The sequence below is a fragment of the Tinamus guttatus genome, unplaced genomic scaffold (genome assembly GCF_059628265.1).
Source record: "Tinamus guttatus ecotype Peru unplaced genomic scaffold, ASM5962826v1 Tinamus_guttatus_pri_ptg000310l, whole genome shotgun sequence".
NCBI classification, from domain to species: Eukaryota; Metazoa; Chordata; class Aves; order Tinamiformes; family Tinamidae; genus Tinamus; species Tinamus guttatus.
The window spans coordinates 72,960-96,878 of record NW_028288844.1 but is presented as its reverse complement, the minus strand read 5'-3'; the positions used below and the strand labels follow the sequence as shown (position 1 = coordinate 96,878).

At 40.2% G+C, this 23,919-nt stretch overlaps 1 protein-coding gene across 1 annotated transcript in view; it reads right to left on the bottom strand.

Moving 5' to 3' along the window:
- Window positions 1-273: 273 nt before the first annotated feature.
- The window catches only part of ROR2 (ROR family WNT receptor 2), a gene marked incomplete at its 5' end in the record, with an annotated part of 38,897 nt that continues 15,251 nt past the window's right edge, over window positions 274-23,919 (bottom strand). Inside the window, 5 exons of the mRNA XM_010227964.2 lie at window positions 274-2,182; window positions 3,822-4,024; window positions 5,555-5,800; window positions 7,503-7,817; window positions 11,726-11,853. Coding sequence (XP_010226266.2) covers window positions 740-2,182; window positions 3,822-4,024; window positions 5,555-5,800; window positions 7,503-7,817; window positions 11,726-11,853 — 2,335 coding nt within the window. The remainder of the gene's footprint in view (window positions 2,183-3,821; window positions 4,025-5,554; window positions 5,801-7,502; window positions 7,818-11,725; window positions 11,854-23,919) is intronic.

The following is a 23,919-nucleotide window of genomic DNA, read 5'->3' as shown; positions in this document are numbered from 1 at the left end:
CTGGCTTGAGAAGTCCCTAAGCTGCAAATCACTTGAGGCTGGGAAAATCCTTGGCAAAGATAACACTGTATGTTTGCTCTGTCATTGTACTCTTTCCTAAGCAGCCACTATTGGCTGCTTTTGGAGACAGACTAGACAGACCCATGGTCTGACACTGCACAGCAATTCTGATGTTCAGTTTCCCTACTTTTCTGACTATTGTAATACAAACATAGATCAGTATTCTCAACTCGTTATTTTTTTCAGTCTCAGAAAGCAAACAACAATCTCGTCTCCATTATATCAGAGAGATAAATACTATATGCTAATCTGTCCATCACATCCAGGGTACTTCTTTATGCTCAGAGCAATTCTGTAACTGTAGCTTGATTTTTTTTTCTTGTTACTGGTTTAAGCATAATTCACTAACATTACACTCACATATCATGATATACATGATGTGCAATGCTACTCTGCAATATGTTGCACAGCAACAGTACGTTATTGAAAAGCAGCTTCCCTCCAGAACTGTAGGACAGTAAAAATAGACTAAACCCAGCAATTCCATACCATCATATTTGCAAACTGATGGTGACAACGGTCAATAACCTGGTACATCACTATTGCTGCACTTTATATGAGTGTAGGTTTTTGGTTTTATTTCATTTAGTCAGATCAAAATCACTGATCTTAAGTCTAAGGATCTATAGTCTCCATGCACTGAAGTGAAGTGAAACTTACAGTAAAAAGGCCGAACTCCTTAGGCTTCAGATTGAATTTCTGCTTCATCCATCTGAAGCGTGTCATTATCCCCAAGTAATTCAGTTTCTGGCACTGAGCCCTCCTCTTCCTCCTCCTCCTGGACGGGATTCTGGGCAATATCTTCCGTCCCGTTGTGTGTGTCATCTGTGCCTTCCGAGAGCAGAGCTGCCCTGTCGGCCATCGAGGCGTTGGAGGGTGCTGTCGTTACGTAGCCCGTGCTGGTTGATCCGCTCCCACTGTGGTGGGAGCCTGGTTTCGGAATGATCTGCGGAGGCAGCTGCTGAGGAGCCATTTGCATTGGAATCTGGACAGGGTAAAAATTTGGCAAGTAAGCACCATAGGCAGGCATTGGCTGATAACCATTTACTGGAATGTAAAGCTGAGGAGGTGGGACCATCGGCCTCATCTGCCCTTTCATTTGTATGAACTGCGGTTGAGGGTAAGCTTGAGTTTTCTGCTTTGGTCCAATGTACCTAGCATTGCTAACGTTACTAACGGGGCTCGTGCTGAGAGAGCTTGTTTGCGTGGTGTTGCTCGCCCCAGAGGTTTGTGCTGAGCTATTGTAATTAGAAAGGTTTCCCCATGTTCTTAATCTGTTGTGTATATCTTTGAATCTTGGTCTTCTGTTGGGGAATTCATTCCAACACTCCAACATCAAAGTGTATATCCACGTGGGGCATTCGTCAGGACAAGGCAAAACCTGCCGATTCCTGATCATCTCAATGACATCCTGGTTAGAATAACCACAGTAGGGTTGTAGGCCGTAGCTGAAAACTTCCCATAACACAACTCCATATGACCAGATATCCGAATCAATAGAAAACTTGCCATACATAATAGCCTCAGGGGGCATCCATCGGATAGGAAGAAGGGAATTTCCCATCAGTTTATAGTAATCAGCAGCGTACACTTCCCTGAAAAGGCCTAAATCAGATATTTTCACATTAAGTTTATCAAACACCAATATATTTCTAGTGGCTAAGTCTTTGTGGACAACATGGTGGCTTGAAAGGTATTCCATTCCTGCAGCTATCTGAGTCACGATGTGGAAGAAATCTGCTGGTTCCAGAGTGGATTTGACTGTCTTGTCGTCATCTGTGCTGCCAACATCCGAATGGGGAGATCTCATCACCAAGAACTCATGGAGGTCACTGTGGGAGCAATAGCTAAATATCATGCTAATGGGTTGTTCCTTCGTCACTATTCCTAGCAAACAAACAATGTTTGGGTGCTGTAATCGTGATCTCATCATTGCCTCATGTTTGAATTCTTCACGAAGAGCTAGTTCCGCTTTGTCTTTAAGTGTCTTGATAGCAACTGCCTGTGTCTGTTCACCTGGTGCTGTCCCAAAGAGATGCCCCTTGTAGACTTTGCCAAACCTCTCTTCTCCGAGTTCCTCCATAAACCGCACTGTAGACAGATTGATTTCTTTAAGTTTAGCCTGAAATGAAACAAATTTTTAAAAATGGTAAAAAACACAGTATCTTCTAAGCAACAGAATCTTCTACTAAAGAAAAAAATCCCAGTGGTTAGATGCTCTAAGGAAAATAAATTGGATCAAAATGACTTTCCAGCTTTTTGTATACTCACAACAGCATATTGATTTTACAGTTAACCTTGGAACAAGTTAAACCATTATCAGATGTGTAAATTAAATTATGCTGCAAGATGATGAATATAATTATTTTTACGAAGCAGCTGCCACATGCCCTGCAAGATAGAAGACTAATCAATCCAGAGTAAATCTGGCAAATAATGACACTTGTTAGCAGCAACTGCCTCTGCCCCCCAGGCCTCCCCAGAGATGCACCGTCCATTCGAGGGCCATCAGGAAAGACGCAGGCGCAGGAGCTGGCTGCCCCAGGAGGGCAACTGAAAAATCCCTCCTGGCAGAAGAAGAAACAAACCCTTCTCCTGCAGTTCCCCAGTGCCAGATACGACCCTTCTCCTCCATTGCGCTGCAGGTGAGGCCACTGCCCATGGGCAGCAGCACTAACTGCCACTGCTGGGACACCCTGAATGGTTCTGATCCAGGAGGGAAGGAAGAGGATGAAGAAAGAAGGAGCTACGGGAAAGAAAAGGGGGCAAAGCCCAGAGAGTTCTCGCTCCTCAGACCTGGCAAGGAAACGGAGGAGTCTGTGGGTGCATTTGATGGGTCCAACCTGGGCAGCCATGGGACTGAGGAGCCCCTGGCTGAGCCACCACTTTGCAGAAAGGGCACCGGGCATAAGGGATCAGGTCAGGCTGCAAGGAGGCTCTAAAAGGTGATCTGGGGACACACTGGGATTTCAGTAGCCAACAGGCTGCGAACTGGACCAGACTCCAGCAGAGCCTAGACTTGGCCATTAAACTTCCCTCTTGGAGAACAAAATCAGTGAAATTTGTTACAATCTGTAATATCCATATTTTTCCCCTGCAGTTTCCTCAACAGATGTTCCCAATTGTTCCAAATTGAGTATTGTCTTTGTGAAACACTGCCTAGTAAAAGTTACAGCTAAAAACTCATCAGTAGATCTGAACAGGATCTTAACATGGACATCATTTAGTCAGCCCAGAAAAGTATTTTCAGGAGCTCAGAGTACAGACACAGAAGTTCAAAGCTAGTTTTGTTTCACTTTGGATTACACATACTCTGACTCAATCCCTGTCTCTGTGACAGATAACCAGATAACCTCAGATAACCAGGAGATGAAGCAGACAGATTAGAAAAGAAACCCTATCACACTTTCTGCTTGAAATAAACAAACCATCAGCAGTGTTTCAAGGAGCAAAAACAAGCTGCTAGCTGAAGACAGGATCACAAACAACACTTCTAGTCACAGAGATGAGAGGCAAATGGGGATTGGTGGGTGAGTGCAGATGCCATAAAAAATATTTTGTACTGAAAGTTATTGCTGGAGGCCACAATTTCCAGGCACAAATAGCATCTGCAAGACCTGGTTTCCACTGAAGTAGTGGCTACCACAAGATGAAAAGTAGATCCCTGACAACATGACGCAATTTCAACACCAAAAATTTGAGTTGCTGAAAGTCATACCACGCTGGGAAACAGGGGCCTAAGCACATTCTGCAAGAAATACCTGTTTGTGCTGATTGATAAGTGGCATTTCCATGTCCTGGCTAGGAGACGCCATCAGCTGCCGACGCTGGGGTGTTGCAGCAGATGCCTTTTGCTTGTTCCTGCACATACATACTAAGAAGAAAAGGCAGGCGATAACCAAAGGGATGGCTATGCTGGGAACCAGGATGTAGAGGATTCCCATTTTGCTGTTGTCACGTGGGCCTGTAAGGCACATAAAAATCACTGGTTGCAATCAGCATTCTTAAACAGTAATGAAAAGCAAAAAGCACTAGAGTCTGTTAACTGAAAACAAATTTTAGACATAAAGTAACCCTCTACAACCTGAAAACAGAAGGCTTTTTTCCCCCACACAGTATTTTTCCTTTAAATGTTTCAGAGAAATCTGAATGAACACAGCAGCAAGCAGTGTGAAGATAATGCAGGTCTCCCAAATTTAATACAGTCTGCTTTGACTGCACTAGTGCATAATGTATCTTGCATTATTATTGAGGTTTCTTGTTGTAACAAGTGCAGAATACAGGCATCAGAATCACTGCACTAACTTACTCAGTAGATATAAAGTGAGTGAGTGGATGTAAAGTAAGTAAGCCCTTCTTATAGTATATGAAGTCTCAATGTCATAAACTGCAGCGTAACATGAGTGTGCACAACTCAGCTTCAGCCATTTCATCAGCACTTTGCCCTCTAATTTACCTCCACAGATACCACTTCTGCACAGAATAAATCTTACCCCTCACTGCCAGGGACATCATGTGCTTAACAGAATTGAAGTGCTCATGTTAACACAAGTTACAACAAAAGAGATGAAAATGCCATATTTGTAAAACACTTTTTCTTGGTGTTTAGACATGACAGGACTGCATAGTGACATCCAAAAGGCTTGTTGGAACAGTGAGGGTTGTCTTCTGCAATTCGTGGTTTTGCTATTTGTGACTGCTGCTTTCACCGCAACCACATTCCAGTGTAATCTTTATGCCACATTACATGCAATGAAGAAATTTATTGCAAATTTATTGTATATGTCAAATGCTATTGCTGTTAAAAAAAAAAAAAAAGTGAAGTAACTCAGAAATTTCATATCAGTTCTGGGTACCCATAGATATCCAGGAAATCTGCAATGAACCACTTTTATGGCTTCCACAGTACATTTGCTGCTGCAGAAAACATGTTTTTCTCCCTAAGAAGCACAGTAGTAAGTTGCTTTGTGGTCTCTGAAGACTGTTAGGTCTGCACCAGTAAGGAAAGTAAAGAGGACTGTATCAACAGACTGAGAGAGGCTACTGCTTATTTTTGCTAACACTAGTGCAGATAAAATAAGGCATTTCTCATAAAAATCACCTTTTCCACAACATCTCTACTTCTGTGCTTTGGGTTTCTTACCACCAAGCGCAGTGCTATGTCTCCCCCTACAGGATCTGAAAATCTTTGCTGCTTGCAAGATGCTGAATGGAGCAAAAATACGCTAATGGATGACACTTGGCAATAGCACCCCAGTGCCATGAATTGTCGTCTTTGCTTACACCTTCAATATATAATAAAAGAGTAGCACAGTATTTGAGTTACAAGCTCTGCTCTGAAGCCAATGCTGCATGAGTGCAATGCAAAACAAGGGTGCTGCATGATGAAATCACAGCTTGCTAAGTGAAGCAAATTTTTAACAACACGGAGCATTTAAAACCACAAAGGATGCAGGCCAGGAGTAGGGGGGATAAAAAGAAAGAGAATACATACTACAAGAAGGTACGTCACACAGTTCCATGCGTACGTTTTTATTCTTTGTAAAACACCAGGGCCCGTCCATCTGGCCCCCGGGATTTCGGCAATACGCGTGCCCACCGCCCAGCTCTGGGAACTTCGCGCTGCTCAGGTCGTGGATGTGCGGGTTCTGCGAGTCCCAGAGCTGGCATGTGTGCCCAGATTTGGTGACGCTGACCGTCCCTCTGTAATCTGTTCCAGAGCCGTTGTAGCACTGGTGATCTGTAACGCAGGATTTGACAAAACTTATAAATGTATCCATCACACATGCATAAAATGAACAACACTAGGATGCAAGTATTTCAACAACAGTGGTCCTTTTTGAAATTTCAGCTCTGCGCTTACCTCTCCCCATGGATATTTCTGAATTCTGGCCTTGAACGTCCCACCCTACCACTACACATAAAACCATCTGGTATCACAGAATGCAAGCGGGTATCGAGCACCATGCAGATCGGCCCTCTAGACACAGGACAAGATGAGTAGAAGTCTCCTTATGCCAACAATGTAAACTTACAATCACTTTGTGCTTCTGATAATCCTCCTATTTTCTCACATTGCTTACTTCTTAAAGAAATTAGTACTGCATTTTTTTTTTTAATGTCTCCTACTGCTAATACAAGAGAGTGGTGTATATAAGAAAAGACTGGACTCTTGTTTTATCTTTATTCTGTCTCAGTTTTGCTGCATGCTTTTGCATGCTTGTCTGTCACACACAGCACCCGAATTGAGCATTTTCCCACAAGTTTGCAACATTACACTCTCTGCTCTACTGAGTCTCCTTCTCCAGGCCTCAGGAATCCAACCCTGTCAAAACTTCCGCTTTCCACTTCCTAAAAATATCAAGGATACTTAACAGGAGTTGTTCCACTAGAGGGAGTAACCGCTAGTTCTGAATGCCAAAGACAACCATGCTTTCAAAGCCATCTGCCAGACTTCAGATTGGTTGTTTTGATTCTCATTCCTTTTGGTTGCTACCTCTTCCCTGGCTGATCTGGCTCTGTCATCGCTTTCGCAGTTATTTCTGCTTTTCATCTCCAAAGCACTAATGCCCTACTGTTTGGAACTAGTTTCCATGACCTCAGTTTAACCGTGACCCCTTCTCCTTTCTCTGGCTTCAAAAAACAGATACTCAAAATAAGCCGAACACACTTTAAACACCCTTGTGGTCGCTCAGCTTCCCCATGGAGCTGTGTATGATGGTGGTGATCGTTCCTGGGAAACAGGCAGAAAAAAATGTTTGCGCTAACAATTGACAACCTTTCTCTTACTGGGTGAAAATATAAACCCACAGAATCAAGATGAATATTTTCACCCATCCTGTGAGTCAAAGGACAATTACACTCCCAGCTTGATTTGCAGAACTGTTATTGTTGTGGATTTCTATACAGAAAGAGCATCAAATATCCTAAAATGTGCAATTACTTGATAACTGTTTCCAGTGAAGCTTCTGCAGCTTGTTTGAGGCTTGCTGACACTTAATTAGAATTCACATAGTTGTGTGGGGCAACTCAACAGAAAGGTAAAGACAAAATAAGGTGGGTAAATGAACTATGTTCTCACTGGACAAGGACCTCAAGTCAGAATTCAGGGGGAGGTGTATGGGTAGGGAACCTTGCAATGGACTGCACTCTTTAGCAAATCTGTGCCATAACCAGTGTTATGGCAGAGTTTTATTGCCTGAGGTCACTCATATAATTTTCTTCAGTGCTAGATAACAATCTTTTAGTTTCCTCACTAACCTAACTGTAAAACAAAGCGAGACTACGGTCAGTAGTAACACCATAAAAAGTAATAATGTCCATTCAGCAGCATTTTCTCTGCAAAAAGCACTTCTGATAATACATTGTCTCTCAGTCTCAACCTGACCAGCACTGAAGGTCCAGACTCCACTTTCTCCACATGATGAAGCATCAAGACTTACATCGGTTGAGTCTCTCCACTGGGATTCCAATTCTTATGCAATTGGCAGCCTCTAGGGTGTCAGGTCGCGGGAGATCCTCACACTTGGGCAGCTGCAGCTGCATCAAAATGAGGGGGTTTGATCGGGCGATGTTATACTCCTGCCGGCAGAGATCATTCTCCAAAACTTCACATTCATCCCTACACAGCTCCCGCCGCTTGGGGGTTCGGGAACGCTCGTCACACAAGGGAAACACAAAGTGGCAGAAAGACGGTATGGCAAACTGCGAGCACTGGTCGGACAAATGCGTGGAAGTGCCTATCATGGTAAATGCAGCTGGAAAGAAACAAATATCATGGTTACGTATCAGTTCACAGTACATACAAGTACGTACATGAATTTTTACAGCATTTGCCTTTTACGGCTCTACCTTTTCCTGAGGATCTGAAAGCCTATTGAGGTGTGGGAAAATAAAGCATTTCTGCTGCATAGGACAGACGACAAATGCAGAAAGCAAGCCCACCACTATACTTTCTCTCTGACATCTGCACAGAGTTTGCAGAACCTCATTTCTTCAGAAGTCACCCTGGTGACTGACACTGAGTAATTGTGTGGCACTTAACTAATCTTAACTTCAAAGAATTATAATCCAAGTCAAGACGCACCTTCCAGGATATTAACCTGGGCCCCCAACGTTTCTAAGCAGGTAAAATCTCAATGATAACCTCTTAGCTTCTTCCTCCTATAAATGTTTTGATCAGTAAACAAGATATGTGTTTCTAAAGCACTGAAAGGCAAAAGGAAAATGTGCTCTTGGTATTTGGGGAGGTATTGCTATAAATAGATATGACAAGGCTTAACAGGCAAATGTTTGGGGAAAAAGGAATGTCACTAATCTCGGCATACTGATCACATTAAGATGAATGTCATAATTAATTAAGCACTTGACCCTCCCCTTAAGCTCTCAGCGCCCACAGGATACCATTTATCTGGAAGCTTTTTTGCACATTTTAAGGAAGAGACAAATGTGCATGTGTATCATCTATCTGGAGGTGAATCAAGCTTTAAATGTGGGAACATTCCCACACAGGAAAACGTTAATTATGAGTAAAGGTTGCTAGACTGTACATTCCATCAGCACACTCTGTAGGAAGGAAGGAATTGAGCAGCTGAAGTCATTTAGCAACCCATTTACAAGCTGCAAATCAATTTTTTCCCTCCTGCTCAGCAACCATCCACTCGCAGTCCCCTTTCTCAAACGCTAACCATGCTGAAGCCTTAGCTCCAGCCTTGCCTGTGGTTTACAGCTCTGTTCATATTAATGCAAGAATATTAATATGGGAGAGAAACCTTACATCAGTTTCACTGAGAATACTGCACAAACACCTGCATGATATCAGGCTTGAATGACAACTGTGAGGTGCAATTGTCCCTAGGACTAACAGGGAAAAACCTAGAGGAGTGAACTAATCGCTGTTGGTTATGCAATTTGTGTGTGTGTGTGTGTGAAGATGCTGCAGGACTTGGATCAGCGTATCTTTATTCTGACAGAAGGAACAAAAGCACTGGGTGGTGACAGTGTAGCACCCAAATAAGACAGGGAAAGGGACAGACATGGGGATGATGACGAAGGTATCTGAAGGCAGACAGCAACACTGATAGCAAAATATTCACAGCCCTGGCTTTAGGAGGAACCTCTAATCAGCACAGATGCCTTATGAAAGTAAAAAAGCCACCAAAATCTAAACACCTGGGTGCAGAAATACAAAGCTCTTCTTTACCATGCCAGCTCTGCACATTGTTTCTAAGATCTCTCATTTCACAAGAATGCCAGAAATGGCCACAAAAGCCAATTAACCACTCATGTTTTCTAAGCCCTTTTCTTAAAGCTTGCCTGCTCCTACAAAGCTATGCTAAATCCTAGAATTTAGTCTATTCCCAAGGCTCTTTCCAGGTTCACTTAGTTTTAAGGGCTACAAGCCTTTAGCAGTGGGAAGGAATAGAGCTGCTGACTATGTTTAAAAAGACAAGAAAAGCTGAAATTTTAAAGATCTGCCATCACAGATAACTTTATCAGACTGGGAAAGTGAATGAACAAGCACAAATATGCAGAGAAACTACAGTTATGAGTCTTGACCACTGGCATCATTTCAGTAGAGCATCTGAATGAAATATGTGGGAAACAACCCTTTCACGAAGAGAAAAATTGAAGAGTCTTTGGGGGGTTATTTTTTCAGTCAAAGAGATATTAAGCAGCACACCAAAGACATTTCAAAGCAGACACATCCACAGACAAGGGGTCAGGTCCACGCACTCTTTATTCGCTTTCTGTCTCATAAGTTCATGTTCTTCTCCAGAAATGCTGGGGGTTTTTTTTGTAGTAGAAGGCTGAGATTCTCACCAAATTGCATAATGAGGAGCAAATAACACCAAAGGCAGTGGAGGTGAAAGGAATGTTTTATCACATATCTGTACAACAGGGACGTGGGAAAAACAGAATGAAAGTTCCCCGCAGATACTGTCTGGGTCCTTTTTGAATTAGTTCTTGGTGTTGGACAGTAGATGTCACTATTACCCACCACAGCCTCCACTTAAAAATTTTGTGTGCCTTTGGTACAAAGAGGTCCACCAAAAACTATATTTCTAAAGCATATAGCAAATAGAATATAAGCAAAAGCTTCCTACAGAGTTGGGTATTTTCATCTAAAAAAACCACCTCCATCTCTGAAAGATGCTGGCATTTGTACAGAGAATACTTAAGTCTTGCAGTACTCAAGTTTCGCATTTAAGATTTTAAGAAGCAAGTACGCTGTGAATTCCTCAGGGATTACTCTGCACATGGCTTCCTTAGATGAATATACCTGAAAAATGCTACATAATTCTGTGTCGCCATTACTGACTCAATAGGCACTACAGTACTCCCTGTGGTGAGTTCTCACACTAAAGAGCGGTTCAATAAGAAATTATTCATGACGCCAGCCCCCAACCTCCATAATATAACCAATAATGTGTGGTATTAGGGAAACTGTCTAATCGTGAATGCCCATACTGTACAATCAGGGCGAAAATAAAATTGATGGAAAAACATTTTCTAGAAGACATTTTTTTTTCCTTTTTGAAAATGGCATTATGAACCTAATTTATAGGATTCTGAGTTTAGTCATTTCTGAAGAACCATCTAAACAGCACAGAAATCATGTCACAGTGGTCAAGATGTCAAATACGTAAAAGTATGAATTAGTTAATGATAGAATAATACAAGAGGTGTGAATTATAACAGAGTGCAGGAGATAGGAAGGAGGGGAAGGAGTCATGGAAATCTTAGAGAAACCCAGTATATGATCTAATCACCATATCCTCATGTTAGCCATAGGAAAACAAAAGAGCAAACTGAGTTTCTGAATTGAGTCTTTTAAGTAAATTCTTTAGAGTCGAGGTGCAAAGTCAAGCTTTCTTGGCAACTGTTTGTGTTTAAATAATAGATTCAATTAGTTAGCCACATCTGTCCAGATCTGAATAAGCTCCTCCTCAACTGAATTAATATATTACTATAAACAATTCACTCTATTTCATGGACTCATTCATTTGCTCTAGTTGTGTGCATCCAAATCACAGCTGCTAATGCCAGTGATCACTCTGACGAGGCCTGCCGAAGAAAACCTTTGCTGATTTACAACCCATTAAAAGTCATCGAGGCCTTGGATACGTATTTGCAAGCGTGTATAGAAATGATGATCAGAGAAAGAATCTCCAGTGGCAGAGCACTAGAAGGTCAGCTTTTATTTTATGTAAGTCAATATGGAATCCAGACTCTGCTGGGACTACGCAGTAGGGGAGAGAAACCCAAGGGAACAATTACCACAGTTATTTCAACAGAATTAAACACAATCATTTTCATTACATCAGAATGCACTTGATTTTTAAGAAGATTTTTTAAAATTCTTCAGTTTGAATGTATCATACCAAAAGCTCCAATGCAAATAACAAGCTGTTAAAAAGTCAAGAAACTGACATTTCACTTGAGACGGAAAATTCTTTTATGCACGATAGCCACTTTTACCCTGCTTTCTCCAAGGTTTCTCCAAGGTTTCTAACTGCAGAAGAGGAAAACTGGATCCCCAACTGTCTCTCTCTATATATCAGTTATTAACTGATAAAACTCAAAAGGATGATAACACACTTGTGTTTGAATTGGATCCTTTCATAAACACTTACTGTCCCACTACAAAGGTACATAATCTTACCAGTAATTCGGTTTTCAATTTCCCCCTGCATCTGGAGGGAATCCACATATATAGTCCTGTTTCCAATGATTCGGGCACATGCAATTCCCCGGTATGGCTGACAGAACCCATCTTCATGGTAATCTTCTCTGCAAAAAGACAGATTTGGATTGTATAAGCAGATGTCTAGCTGTCCCCATTGAATATTTAGGAAACATTCTGTTATGAAAGGAGAAAGAAAACAAAACATTTTAAATCTGAAACAGTTTAGCTCCCCAAGTGTAGCTTACTCCTCCAAATCTCTCATTATACTTTACACTACCCTAGAAGTACTAATGAGGCACCTTGTAAATAGCTCATTAGAGAACGAAAAATAGATTAATTTAAAAATCATACACTAGTAGTAAGGGATTTTTTGACAGATGAATCTATTAAAATGTATTAAAGCACTTGTCTTCATGCATTTTTGGCATCTAATTGCATTAAGCACAATGAGGCAAAAAGTTTGTTCTCTTTTCCCACTTGTTTCTCCCATTCTTCATTTCCTGTAGTGAACAGCACAAGAGAACTTGCCAAGACTTAATTAAAACACCGCAAAATTTTGAACTATGAGTTAGATAAACAGCATGAAAAATAATCAAGGGTATAACTTCTTTTCCTTCTCTCCTTGTTCAGTCAATGCCAAATTCTTCTTCCAACATACATTTGAATTCATTGTTCAGTTCAGTTATTGGACTAGGTTCTGCTCTCCTTACTGCAGCATAAATATTTTGGGATAAAAGCAGAAGCCTAAAGGTCCAGTGGTTCAACACATCCTCCCCAAAGCTCTGGTAAATAATATGGAGCTCGTCTATATATCATAACTGCCTGAGTGCTGAAAAGGGCCCTCCTAGCAAGAGTGCTCTCAGGGGTGATATCCAGCACATTGTGTGCTTCCTCCAGCACATTTCAGCCACTGCACTAGGATCCACTATTGCATGATTTACTGAAAAGAATATAAAATGTAATCTGCAGGACCATCACTCCAGAGCAACGCTAGCATACCCAAAATCTTAATCAGCCTTTTCTTAACTAAATAATGATTTCACAAGTTTACAGTGCCCCTTTATATTTTTCAGTGTTATTTCAATACTCTTCTGTGCTTTGTACCAACAATACCATTGGTGAAAATGTGTAAAAGCAGCCTGCTCAAACTTCACCTAGGCCAGAAGAGTGCAAAAATTTGTCATCAGACATGAGCTGGCCTTGATGAACAGCTCACCCAACAACCATGCAGTGCAGCCCATTACTTCTTCTGTCTCATCCTGCCTTGGGTCCCACGTCATTTTTCCTTTGTTTTGCCTCCCTGAAAAGGCTCATTTCTTCTGGGAAATGTCACCACTGTTTCTTAGCTTAAAACTCTTTGGAAGTGGCAGGCTGGGCTGCCCTCTACAGAGGACTGTCCTCTACCTATGCAGTCCAAAACTGGCACCATCACCACCCCACGAGCAGCAATTTTCTCTATCCTTTGGGAGGAATAAATTGATGTGACGGATCTGATCCATCACATGGCAGAAGTGTGGACCACGCTGATTTATGATATGCATATGAAGTACCCCATGGAGTTGTTGTGCAGCTCTGGCCTTCGTTTCCCATCAGAGTGTGATTGCTCCATATTTGTAAGACAACATTTTGCCTATACACTCCAAAATGAGACCAGATTCCACAAAGATGTGCAATTTTCCTATTATGGAGGATGAAGAAAAGGTGGAGCCTTTTGGCTAGTGAAATTTTTTCACACTCGCAACAAAACCTCTAATTTTGCAACAATTACATCACGCCCAAAGGACAAAAATATCAAAGCACTTTGTCTGTGCCTGGCTTATGAGGCCTGTCCACCTCACTAGGAAGTCAGCAATTCCCATAAGGGCTGAATGAATAGGAAAGCCATATTTGACTTCTTTCTTGAGAGTAAATTCATATTCCTATCCTGAGGAACAAAGTCTGCAATATCTCAAAAATGTAACTAACTGTACCTCGTGCTTCCAACTATCAGCACGGTGCTTTCTTGCCTGCACACACACACACAAAAATGCATTAAAAACTAGTACTCCAAACAGCATAATTTTGGTGACAAAAGCTGTGTGATCTCTCACTTAGCTCTGTTTATTTATTTCTGTCACGAACTTTCAAATACAACTTATATACCATATAAACATATATATGTTAATGCAGACTTTCCCTGCCACATGCTATAGGCAACTGGATACAACCATTGCCATGGACGCACGCAAAAGTAAACAGTAACCCAATGTCAGAAATGCACAGCGGAGCAGGGCTCTTGCTCTGCACGTCCCGCTGCCAGGTCAGAGTCCTTAGCACACACTCATGATCGAGAGGGGCAAAACGAGCAGAAACACTGATGCATCCTCGATTCTCTGCTGCTTGGAGCATGAAGCTTGCTCTGATCAGGAATCCCAGTAATAGCTGAAATCCCACAAGTGATTTTCCTCATGTTTATACAAAATTATTATTTTCTTTTACAAGACAGAGCCCAGGACATCCTATGTCTTGAGCTTCTTCTTCCATCTTTGCTTAGATCCCTAAATTCCCCTTGGGAATTGAACCTTTCCTCTCCATAATACGGGGAATGTGGTGGCCTCCGTTTGGATGCCTCCCAGCCCCTGGGGACAGGCTGCAAAATCCAGCAGCTTTGGGTTAGTCAGCTTGAAAGACATGTAATTCAGAACTAGTGATTTTCTTTACATATACCATAAAACATGAACTGTACCTGAAGCAGCCTGACACTACTACATGGTATATCTCATTTAAAGCATATAGAGATAATTCCAGAAGTACTACATAGCCTGAAAAAAAATACCCTGAACACAGCTTCCTCCCACCCTGCATTAAGCATTATTTTAATTTCACATGTGACACAAAGAACACTAAACACTATGAAAGAAAACAGCTAGCAAACAAAGAGGCTATTCTTAATGGAAAATCTGAAATGGTGACAGAATACATCTGGGCATAATGTAATATATGATATCTACATAACACAATCTATTGTATGCAACTCTCAAAGCGGAACAGACGGGAGGACGTATGAAACAAAAAAGTGCCAATAAATACAAGGCAACTATGGAAAGTCTATTCTCTACTACAATCATTTTGTAAAACATATAACAGTAAGTCTACTGAGAGCTTTCAGTGTACATTTTGTGTCCTTAAAAACACAGTGAGTGCAGACCTATTGCAACAGAGAATGTTTCCCCTGCAAACCTTTTAAGAACGAAGACAAAAACATGTGGCAGCACCCAGGTAAGTATCAAAAATTCACAGAGACACAGGAGGGCTTAGAAACCTTAGCCCTGAGACATGACAGCTCATGAAATGAAATGTGAAAGTAGTGGAGAGCAAGGAAATCTTTATTTGCCATTAAGGTATCTTATTTCTGACTGTATCGCATAGATTTTAGTTAAAAAGAGAAACCTGCCATAGGTTAAAACGATTTGCCTAATGATAGAAGAGATGCATCACCTATAAGGATGAACTTTGCCACATTGAGTACTCAGAAATTGAATAACAACTGATTTTTTTTTTTTTGGACATATGTTACAGACTAAAAGCCTGTGCTGCAATGTAATAAGGAATCCATGTTCTTCTTTCTCTGTTTAATTCAGTGTTGGTATTTAAGCCGGAGAATCCAACACTATAGATTCAGATTCAACCATAAGAAGTTCCCAATTGTTCCTTTTAATAATGATGAAAAACTTCCAAATAACCAACATTGATAAGTACCAGAAATCTTTCTTGACACAGAAGTGCTAGAGTTGGGAAGAATAAACAACTTGCAATAAATAAAACAGCAGTTGGAAAAAGCAATTAATAGATGCTTTTTGCACTCATTCAAGAAAGTCGTGAAGTACCAACCTGTGAAGACAGGTCAGAAATTCAGAAGAAAAGAGAATGACAAATCTTCTGGTCATTAGTCTGTATGCAAAATGAAATTATAATTTTTCAAAACAGGTTCTTTACATTCAGGCTAATCCAGAAATCTTATATATATTCTGAATACCAACTACTATAGTGAATTTCTGGTTTTGAACCCAAATATTGAGATAAAACTAAGTGAAAAGGATCAAGGTAGACAAGTTGTATTTTTAAACTAGCTTTAAAATGTCCTACCAATATACCCTATGATAAAATTAACAAAAGGTTTATTTAGAATCATAGTTTGAGGACATAGTTTGAGGATATTATTTTAATATAGTCCAATAATAAACTTCAAAGTTATTCAGAGGGAAAAAACTTCAACTTATAAGTTGAAAGTTAATGATCAAAGTAAATGATATTAAACCAATTTATAGAACGTATCAGGATATCCAGCAGTTGAGTTTTTGAAAAGTTAGTAGAAAATGGGTCCTCTTATACGATTTTCCCATGAGCAAACTTAAAACTGCTGTTAAAATTATATATTAATTTTCCCACTACAAATACCAAAACTGCAGTTTTGACTTTTTTTTTTTTTTTAATCTTGCCCAGATAGCAAATAGCTTAGAATTAAAAAACTGTTGAATTCTAAGAGAGGATATTAAGACTCCCTTTATGTTCTCTGCAAGTGGGCAAAACAATGAAAGGTGCACAAAAAAACAGTGTAAGGCTAACTCATAGTTAAACAGGCTAAGGAAAGGGTGAAAAAAATATACCGTCCTGCTTGTTATGGGAGGAGAAACAGGGAATTTGGAAAAAAGGTCACTTATCTCCTGGGAAACTCCTAGAGTTTCTGATAGTTCTGGCTGGAGAATTTTTATGGCAGAAGCTGGGTAAGAAGGAAGATTATAATCAACAATCATCAGACCAGAGGGGAAAGGACAGGCAGCATATTTCAGATTCCAAGTTTACTTAACCCAGTGTGCAGCTACTCCATAAACAAGAAGCACACAGGTTAAGTGTACTGCAATACACAGAATTAAAAGAATAAGGAGCTTACATTTGGTCCAAGAGAGACAAATCACACTAACAATGTGCTCCAGAGAGCATCAACAGAAGTTCAGTAATTTCTGTCTTCAAAAAAAAAAATTTATTGCTTTTATATATATATACATATAAATATATACACACACACGTATATGTATGTGTATTGGATTTCAGTCCAGGAACTGATAAAAACTGGCATGACTGCCCTGGTAATTTGTTCCCCCTACTCTTGACATATATCCTATCATAGTGCCAGGGAACTAACTTGACACACACACAGGGATCACTTTTCCATGGCTAAAATGATTTCACGACACATAATATTTGCTCCCTCCCACACAAACAGGTCATAGGGATGATCTAGAGAGAAGAGAAACATACTGCAGCAATCAGTCCTATCAAATTTACCTCCCATCAAAAGCAGCAAATCTGTATTAGGTTATTGTACAAAAATTCTTATGCAGAAATTGTCTCTTACATAACCTGCAAGAGGAAAAAAATTAGTTTTCCTTTTGGGGAGGTCTAAGATATATATTTACCTTTTAGTGAAAATACCAAATAAAACAAAACAAAATCTTTTCACTCCATTTCCTGTGTTACCAGGGTTAAAATGTGTCAAGAGAATCACCTTTTAAAGTAGTCATTGCTGACACATGGCAAGAGGCTGTAAAATTGCTCTTTCTGCTGCATCGCACCAAGGAGATCAACAGAGTTTTACTACTGCCTTTTGAGGCAACGGGATTGGGTTACAAATAACTGATGGAGGGAAGGAATGGGATTTTTCCTGAGCAGCATCAACCAAACTATTGCTGCACTGAGAAAGGTTGCATCAATGTCAGGACTATCCCAGGTCATCCAAAAGCAACATAGCAATACTGCTCTGCTGCCACTCGCACTCCCTGACCAAAGGTTTGGCTGTAAACAACGTACCTTTCCTGCACATAAAACCATCTGTTTGCATATCTTTGCCAGTACCAAAAGTTCAAACCTACCGGCATGCCAGAAAATAGCTGGGAAAATAGTTAAGGCCTCAGGGACTTCTCTAAAGCAGAAGACAGACATAGAAGTTTTTCCGTTCACTAAAGGAATGTGATAAATAATATTAGAAAAGAAAAGGAATCTAGTCTTGAAAAGGCAAAAACTAGGAGGCAGGAGAATTTGTGTAAATAGTCATAGCTGAGTTGAAATCAATGGACCTGTGACAATTTACACTCACTGGGGAGATGGCCCATGACTTTTGCTGCCAGATGCTCACACTGTAAGAGCAGTCCCAAACAAGTAAGACCACCTTACTGCTAACACAGAACGAGTATAAGCATTAAATAAGCAGCACTTGTTTGGCTGTTTTTCATTTGAAACAATAAATAAATAAATAAATAAATAAATAAATAAAAGGGTGTTGAACATCATGTAAATATTTATCTGCAAATTCATGAAAAACACCGTTAACTGCAACTCCATATTTGATGACTAAAATCAGTAGAAAAAAATATATTTTATTACGCTGATTAAAACAGCAGTCATGATAAATTTGTTAATTTTAAGCATGGCAGTTGAGACATCAATCCCGTAAGAGACAAAGCCTGTAATAGACAATAGTCAGATTATTTGACTCTACAAAAAACACAAACACAACTGCAAATGGACTTAGTGCTTAAGACAAGTTAGAGAAAATCAGTCGTTTGCCAATCACAGGTGTGCAGCCAACAACCTTATTTTTAGACTGTTGTCTTATTTCCATAACTGATTATAACTACAGTGTTTTTGGAGACAAAAATCAGGATGCTGCTTTCAACTTTTTAAGAAAACCCACTTTGAATGTTATCATCTTCATTTCTTTCACAGATTCATCCTGCATCAGCCCTGTGCCAAAGTTATTACCCTTCCTACAGTTATTTGAGTAAAATAACTGAAGCGGCCCTACAGAAATACAAGTTACTAAGTGCCATTCCACCCTTTAGCTAGTATCATGTTACTCAGAGAGTGGGGAAAAGTCTGGCTTTTGATATATTAGTTTAACTGAATCACTCCTGTACAATGAAGTTTTGTTAGCAGACAGAAGATAAAGGATTTTGTCATTTGAAATGGAATGAAATTGAGATTAGGCAATGTGAAGATGAAAGAAGCCCAACTGCACTCCAGTATTTACTTCCTAAATTTATATAAGGAACAGAGCCTAATCTCAGGAGGAATTACCAGCCATGCCTGTAGCAGACTCCTTTGAAATACCATTAATTTCAAACTTGAAGATGATATAATGTTACTTCTATCTACAGGTTCTCTCTTTCAATTTACTGAAATGGCCTTTTTCTAACTTCTCCTTCCACTGCAGTACACAGGAACAAAACCTTGAGGTGTGATTATCAGGCTCAAGGAAGATTGTGGATGACTCGTGCTGAATATCAGCTATTTTTCCCGGACACATCCTTTTCACAATTGGAGTCACTAGATAACTAAATTTTAGAGAGGCCACTGGTCTGGACACATTCCAGGATTTGGTGCACCACAGAAGACATTAAGAGTCTTCCTCCCTACCCAATCTCCCAATCTCACCCCCCCCCCTTTTTTTTTGGCAAATTATATGTAAAATTTTCCTTCTTTGTCTTTTAGAATTGTCTATTAAATCCCCTCCTTCTGGTATCTCTAAAGAGGAGGAGCAGCCCAATGAGCCTCCTAGTGCATCTCTGATATCAGCTATTTCCTCTGATATCAGCTATTTCCTCTACTGCAGGGGCAAAGCAAAAATCATCACATTTGTCCTCCCTTTTCATGCCAAGTGACCTGGATCTGCACTGGAAAGGCCTCAGAAGAGCCAGGGCCTCAGCGTGGACCAGGCAGCAGCCAGACACGTGAACCAAGGGGCTGGACAGGACGGGCACTGCACATGGAGGCAGCAAAGTCACGGGGAAGGAGAGCGCGGGCGCTTTGGTCCCTCCAGGCAGCCCCTCGTGCCCTGTGATTTATACCAACGTTGGGAAAATTCTGTGCACAAACAGAAATTTTCTGCTTGCCTTTAACTCATGAAAAACACTGGCTGTAAACATATTATACAGATAAATGTAAGTGTTATAGCGTCAATTTGTTCGTTAAAATCTGTCAATGTAGTCAGAAGCAGCAGAGTCAAGCAGGAGGTATATGATCTCAAGGGGAAAGAAGGCTTGATAAGAAATATCCAATTTTATAAAAACAACAAAAAAGAGGTTACCAAGGAGAAAGATGAGTAGAAAAGCAGAACAAAACAAATCCTTTGAAAATACTTCATGCTTCTGCACTTCCAAGTTCTCTCAAATGATAGTAAATAAAGCAATTTTCTGTAATGTGCTTTCTAGCTCTTTATTGGGGGCCAGAAAGTCCAAAGAATTTTGCACAAAATGGATAAAAGTCATATTCAAAATTGTTTCGTATCTTAAAAAAGCTATAGCTGGTTGTAGCACTATGAAGATATTCCTCTCTGAAAGTATCTGAGCAAGTCAAAAAAGACAGAAACCATGCTGTTATGATTTTTTTTCTCCTTTCTTCTTTTTAAATAAAAAAATATAAAAAGGTGGCTTTGCTATTTCAGCTAAACAGAGATTATGTCTGATAGCATAGATTCCTTTGTAATACAGCCAAAAATTATCATTGCATCAAAGTTCAAGCTTATGTAGTTATGTACTTATGTACATGGAAGCACTCATCTTCAAAGTCCTTAGCAGAACATTTTTATTGAAACTATAAATTGTGTTAAGTCATAAAATGTTAAAATGTCTGTTTCTCTGAATTCTTCTCCAGTCTTAAGAAAAAAAATAGCATATTCCACTTATCAGAAAATCTCAGGGTAAATGACTTAAGCAATAATGTGAAGCCTCTCAGTAACTTGCTAGCTTCTCTGCCATGTAATACAGATATGATATGAACTACTTAATGCAACAGCATTGCAGAGATAGGGTTTCAGAATACTTCCCAGCTTGATCTACAATTTTCTACATTCTCTAGCTAATTCTTTTTTAAGTTCAAAAAATGATTCAGGCGTAGCCCCTGCTGTGCATCACCATCCTGCCTGGCCCTCTGTTTCCAAGCTTGTCCTCCCCGGGCGTTCAGCCTACCACCAACACCGGGTTTAACCTTAGGCACTAGCCTTGATGCGGGTGCCAAACTCTTTCATTTTCCCAGTCCTGTCTGCAAAGCTTGGTGTAGATCAGATCTCCGGAGAACAGTTACGTTCCTGCGGGCCTAGGCTGATCATATGAAGATGGTGATGTGCAAGATGGGCTACATTCACAAGTTCCCCAGGACGTGGGGCAAAATCTACTATTTTTAGGTATTGCCATTCCTTCCTGGCAGCAAATGAGCTCTGGGCATCTCCTCCGCTGGGCTGGCCCCTGCCAGAGGCACAGCCTGCTCCGTGGAGGCTGGCAGCTTTGTGTGCTTCCCGAGGCTCCAGCCACAACTCGGGGTGCTGCAGCGGAGGAAAACCTCACAAAAATAAATGTGGTGTTTTGTCGTAATTCCACATAATGGGATTGTTGATTTTTGCCGAATTGGGAAAATTAGCCTTTTTTTTTTTTTCTCTCCTTGCACGGGAAATTCTCTGCCTGTTTCAATCAGAGCTTGCGGATTTCCTAGGAAGTTGAAATAAAAACACTCTCCACTACTCCCAGCTGCTTCCTATCCTGGTAGCAACAGTCAGTAGCCGAGCAGAGGCCTGGGCTCATCAAATGCCCTTTGTTGGGGCACCCCAAACGGCTGCAGGGTCCTCTGCACCCATTCAGAGCTCGTGATCTCAAATGATTATTTCCTCTCACTTTTCTTTCTTTTGACTCAAAAGCTGCTTTTTGAGTGTAAAGAATACCTTGTTTCTAAAGGCTTTTCTATCTCCTCCTTCCCTTGCCGAACTAAATTGTCCAGTTAGACAATCCTAAGGTCTAATAGAGGATACAGCACTATACCTCAGGCAAAGCAAAACACTCCCACTGAAAATCACAGCTGTAATTTACTTTCAGACGACACACATACACACAATGCTACGCAAACATTATTAGCTTGATAGCTAGGAAGTAGTAATTGTACTAGCATGGCAGTTCCATAAATTAATCTAATCATGCTTAAAGTTAATAACCTCTTCATTAACCAAATCAGAAACCTAATTAGGAAATCAAATGTTGCTCCGAGGTTTAGCATGTCAGCATTTAGTTCTTAGTGCTTGAAAACTGGGATGCTCAGAATAACAGCGAATCACCCCTTGCAGAGACTTGCACAATCTTGCAATATGTTTTCACTTCAATCTCTATGCAAACTACCGGTAAAAGAAAAACATACAGTAAAACATTATAATCTTTTCCCACATTAATTACCAAATGCAGGATAAACATGCTACCTTACAGCTACCAAACAGCAAATGGGGACTATCTCACCCAGTCTGAAGCACCGCCACTCAAATTCAGAAAGCAGCTCTGGTATGTGAACTTGGTTAACACAGAATACTCCCAAGAATGCTTTTGATCTCAATTTCAGATCCCCATGCAATTTAGCAGACCTGACGGTTATGAATATGTTTCTACGTAATGTAAGAAACAGGGATCTATTACAGGAGAAAATAGAAAGAAGGTCTGCACTGCACTTGCTGAAAGCATACAAGATTTGCTACTGCAGTAAACAAAACTTTCTTACACTGTTCACTGCTGACACAGCCACGCTTATTTTGGGGGGATACTCTTTGAAAACAACATCACATGTATTTCTTTTACACCTCTGCTCAATGATTTATAGCATGAAATACTCTATTGGCATTTGGAGCTTTTCAAGCTAATTTTGCACAACTGAGATAGATGAAAAAATTAGAGGACCATATGCATGCCACATGCATGCATGTCTCACAGAAGAGCAATGAAAGTAAGACTGATTTTTCAGCTTGAAGGAAAGTATGGGAGGAGTTATTTCCATCTTGCAAACTGAACTTTTGTAAAAACTTGGGAAAAAAAGTGTGTGCACATGCTAGTATGCATGCAAGGTGCATAGACATGTGCACAAAAGTGCACAACCAAAATTTCTGTCATATACCAAATTATAATAAATAAATAAATTATAATTATGGCTCTCATGTAAAGTAATCTTTTGTCTCTTTTATATTTTGCTCCTGACAAGTGGGATGCAGCTGAAAGATACTGTTGCAGAACATGAGAGACTGTAGATGAGACATGCTTCTTGCTAATTGTTTTTAGAGAAAAATTATATCAGACACCTCAAATTTTAGGCTTGAGAGCAGAATGAATTTGAAATAGCAGATTTCCTTACTAGTTTTTTTCCTTCTCTTTCATTTTTGTTTCTTAACCTTCACTCACCCTTAATATTATTCTGTTTTGAAGGGACATGTTTAAATTTAATGACTGGAAAATCTGTTTCACCTTTTCTCAAGCATAGTAAATAAGCTGCATTTAATGTAATTCTTCCAAACTGAAGTAGAGGAGAATATTACAGAAGTAAGGAAAAATTATAACTATAAAGCCATAAAAATTGAAAGGATGATTTGTGGCAGTGTTACAACCCTAACTCATTTTTTAAATTACCCCCTTTTCACTAGAGTAGTGTTCCTTTATGTTTGTGCCGAACTACAGTATTCACCCTTTCCTTCTATGTACTTAAAGGCTATTCAGCATCCTAAGGAACTCTAATTAAACTCAATGTGGCATCAAATGATGACAGGAAGTCACAGGGACATATAACTGGCCTTTTGTAGGACATACAATAAATACTTTGAAAGCCATTTAAGCTGCAGAGCAAAGAAGGGAAGGGGAGGGAGAAAGGGAGGAAGTAAAATCAAAACAAACTAAAGTTCACCGCTTATATCAGGGATGTCCAACAGCTGCACTAGTTACTTGCCAAAACGCTAAGGGCCATTATTCTTTTGAATATCAATTTACATATAGCCTTAAAAGGAACAACAAATGCCCTGTTTTGCTTGTAACTTCTTGGGTGGATTAATACCAATTACTACTCTGAGCTGTCCAAACACGAGCACCTGCTGCTGATCAGTTAGCTTGGACTCACTGGTGGAGGATGTGTGAACTGGGCAAAATTCAGAGCTGCATTTGGTTCCTGGACGTATGTTGCACATCCCAGAGTTGCACCTTGTGCCTTCACTGATGTGCTCACCTACCAGCTGGGAAAAAACAAGGCACTGCTACATTTAGTTTAACTGCAATATTATACAGAAGTGTAACTAATGGCCTCTTCTTCCTATGCTATTTGGAAACCTTACTGCAGCAGCTGGAGAG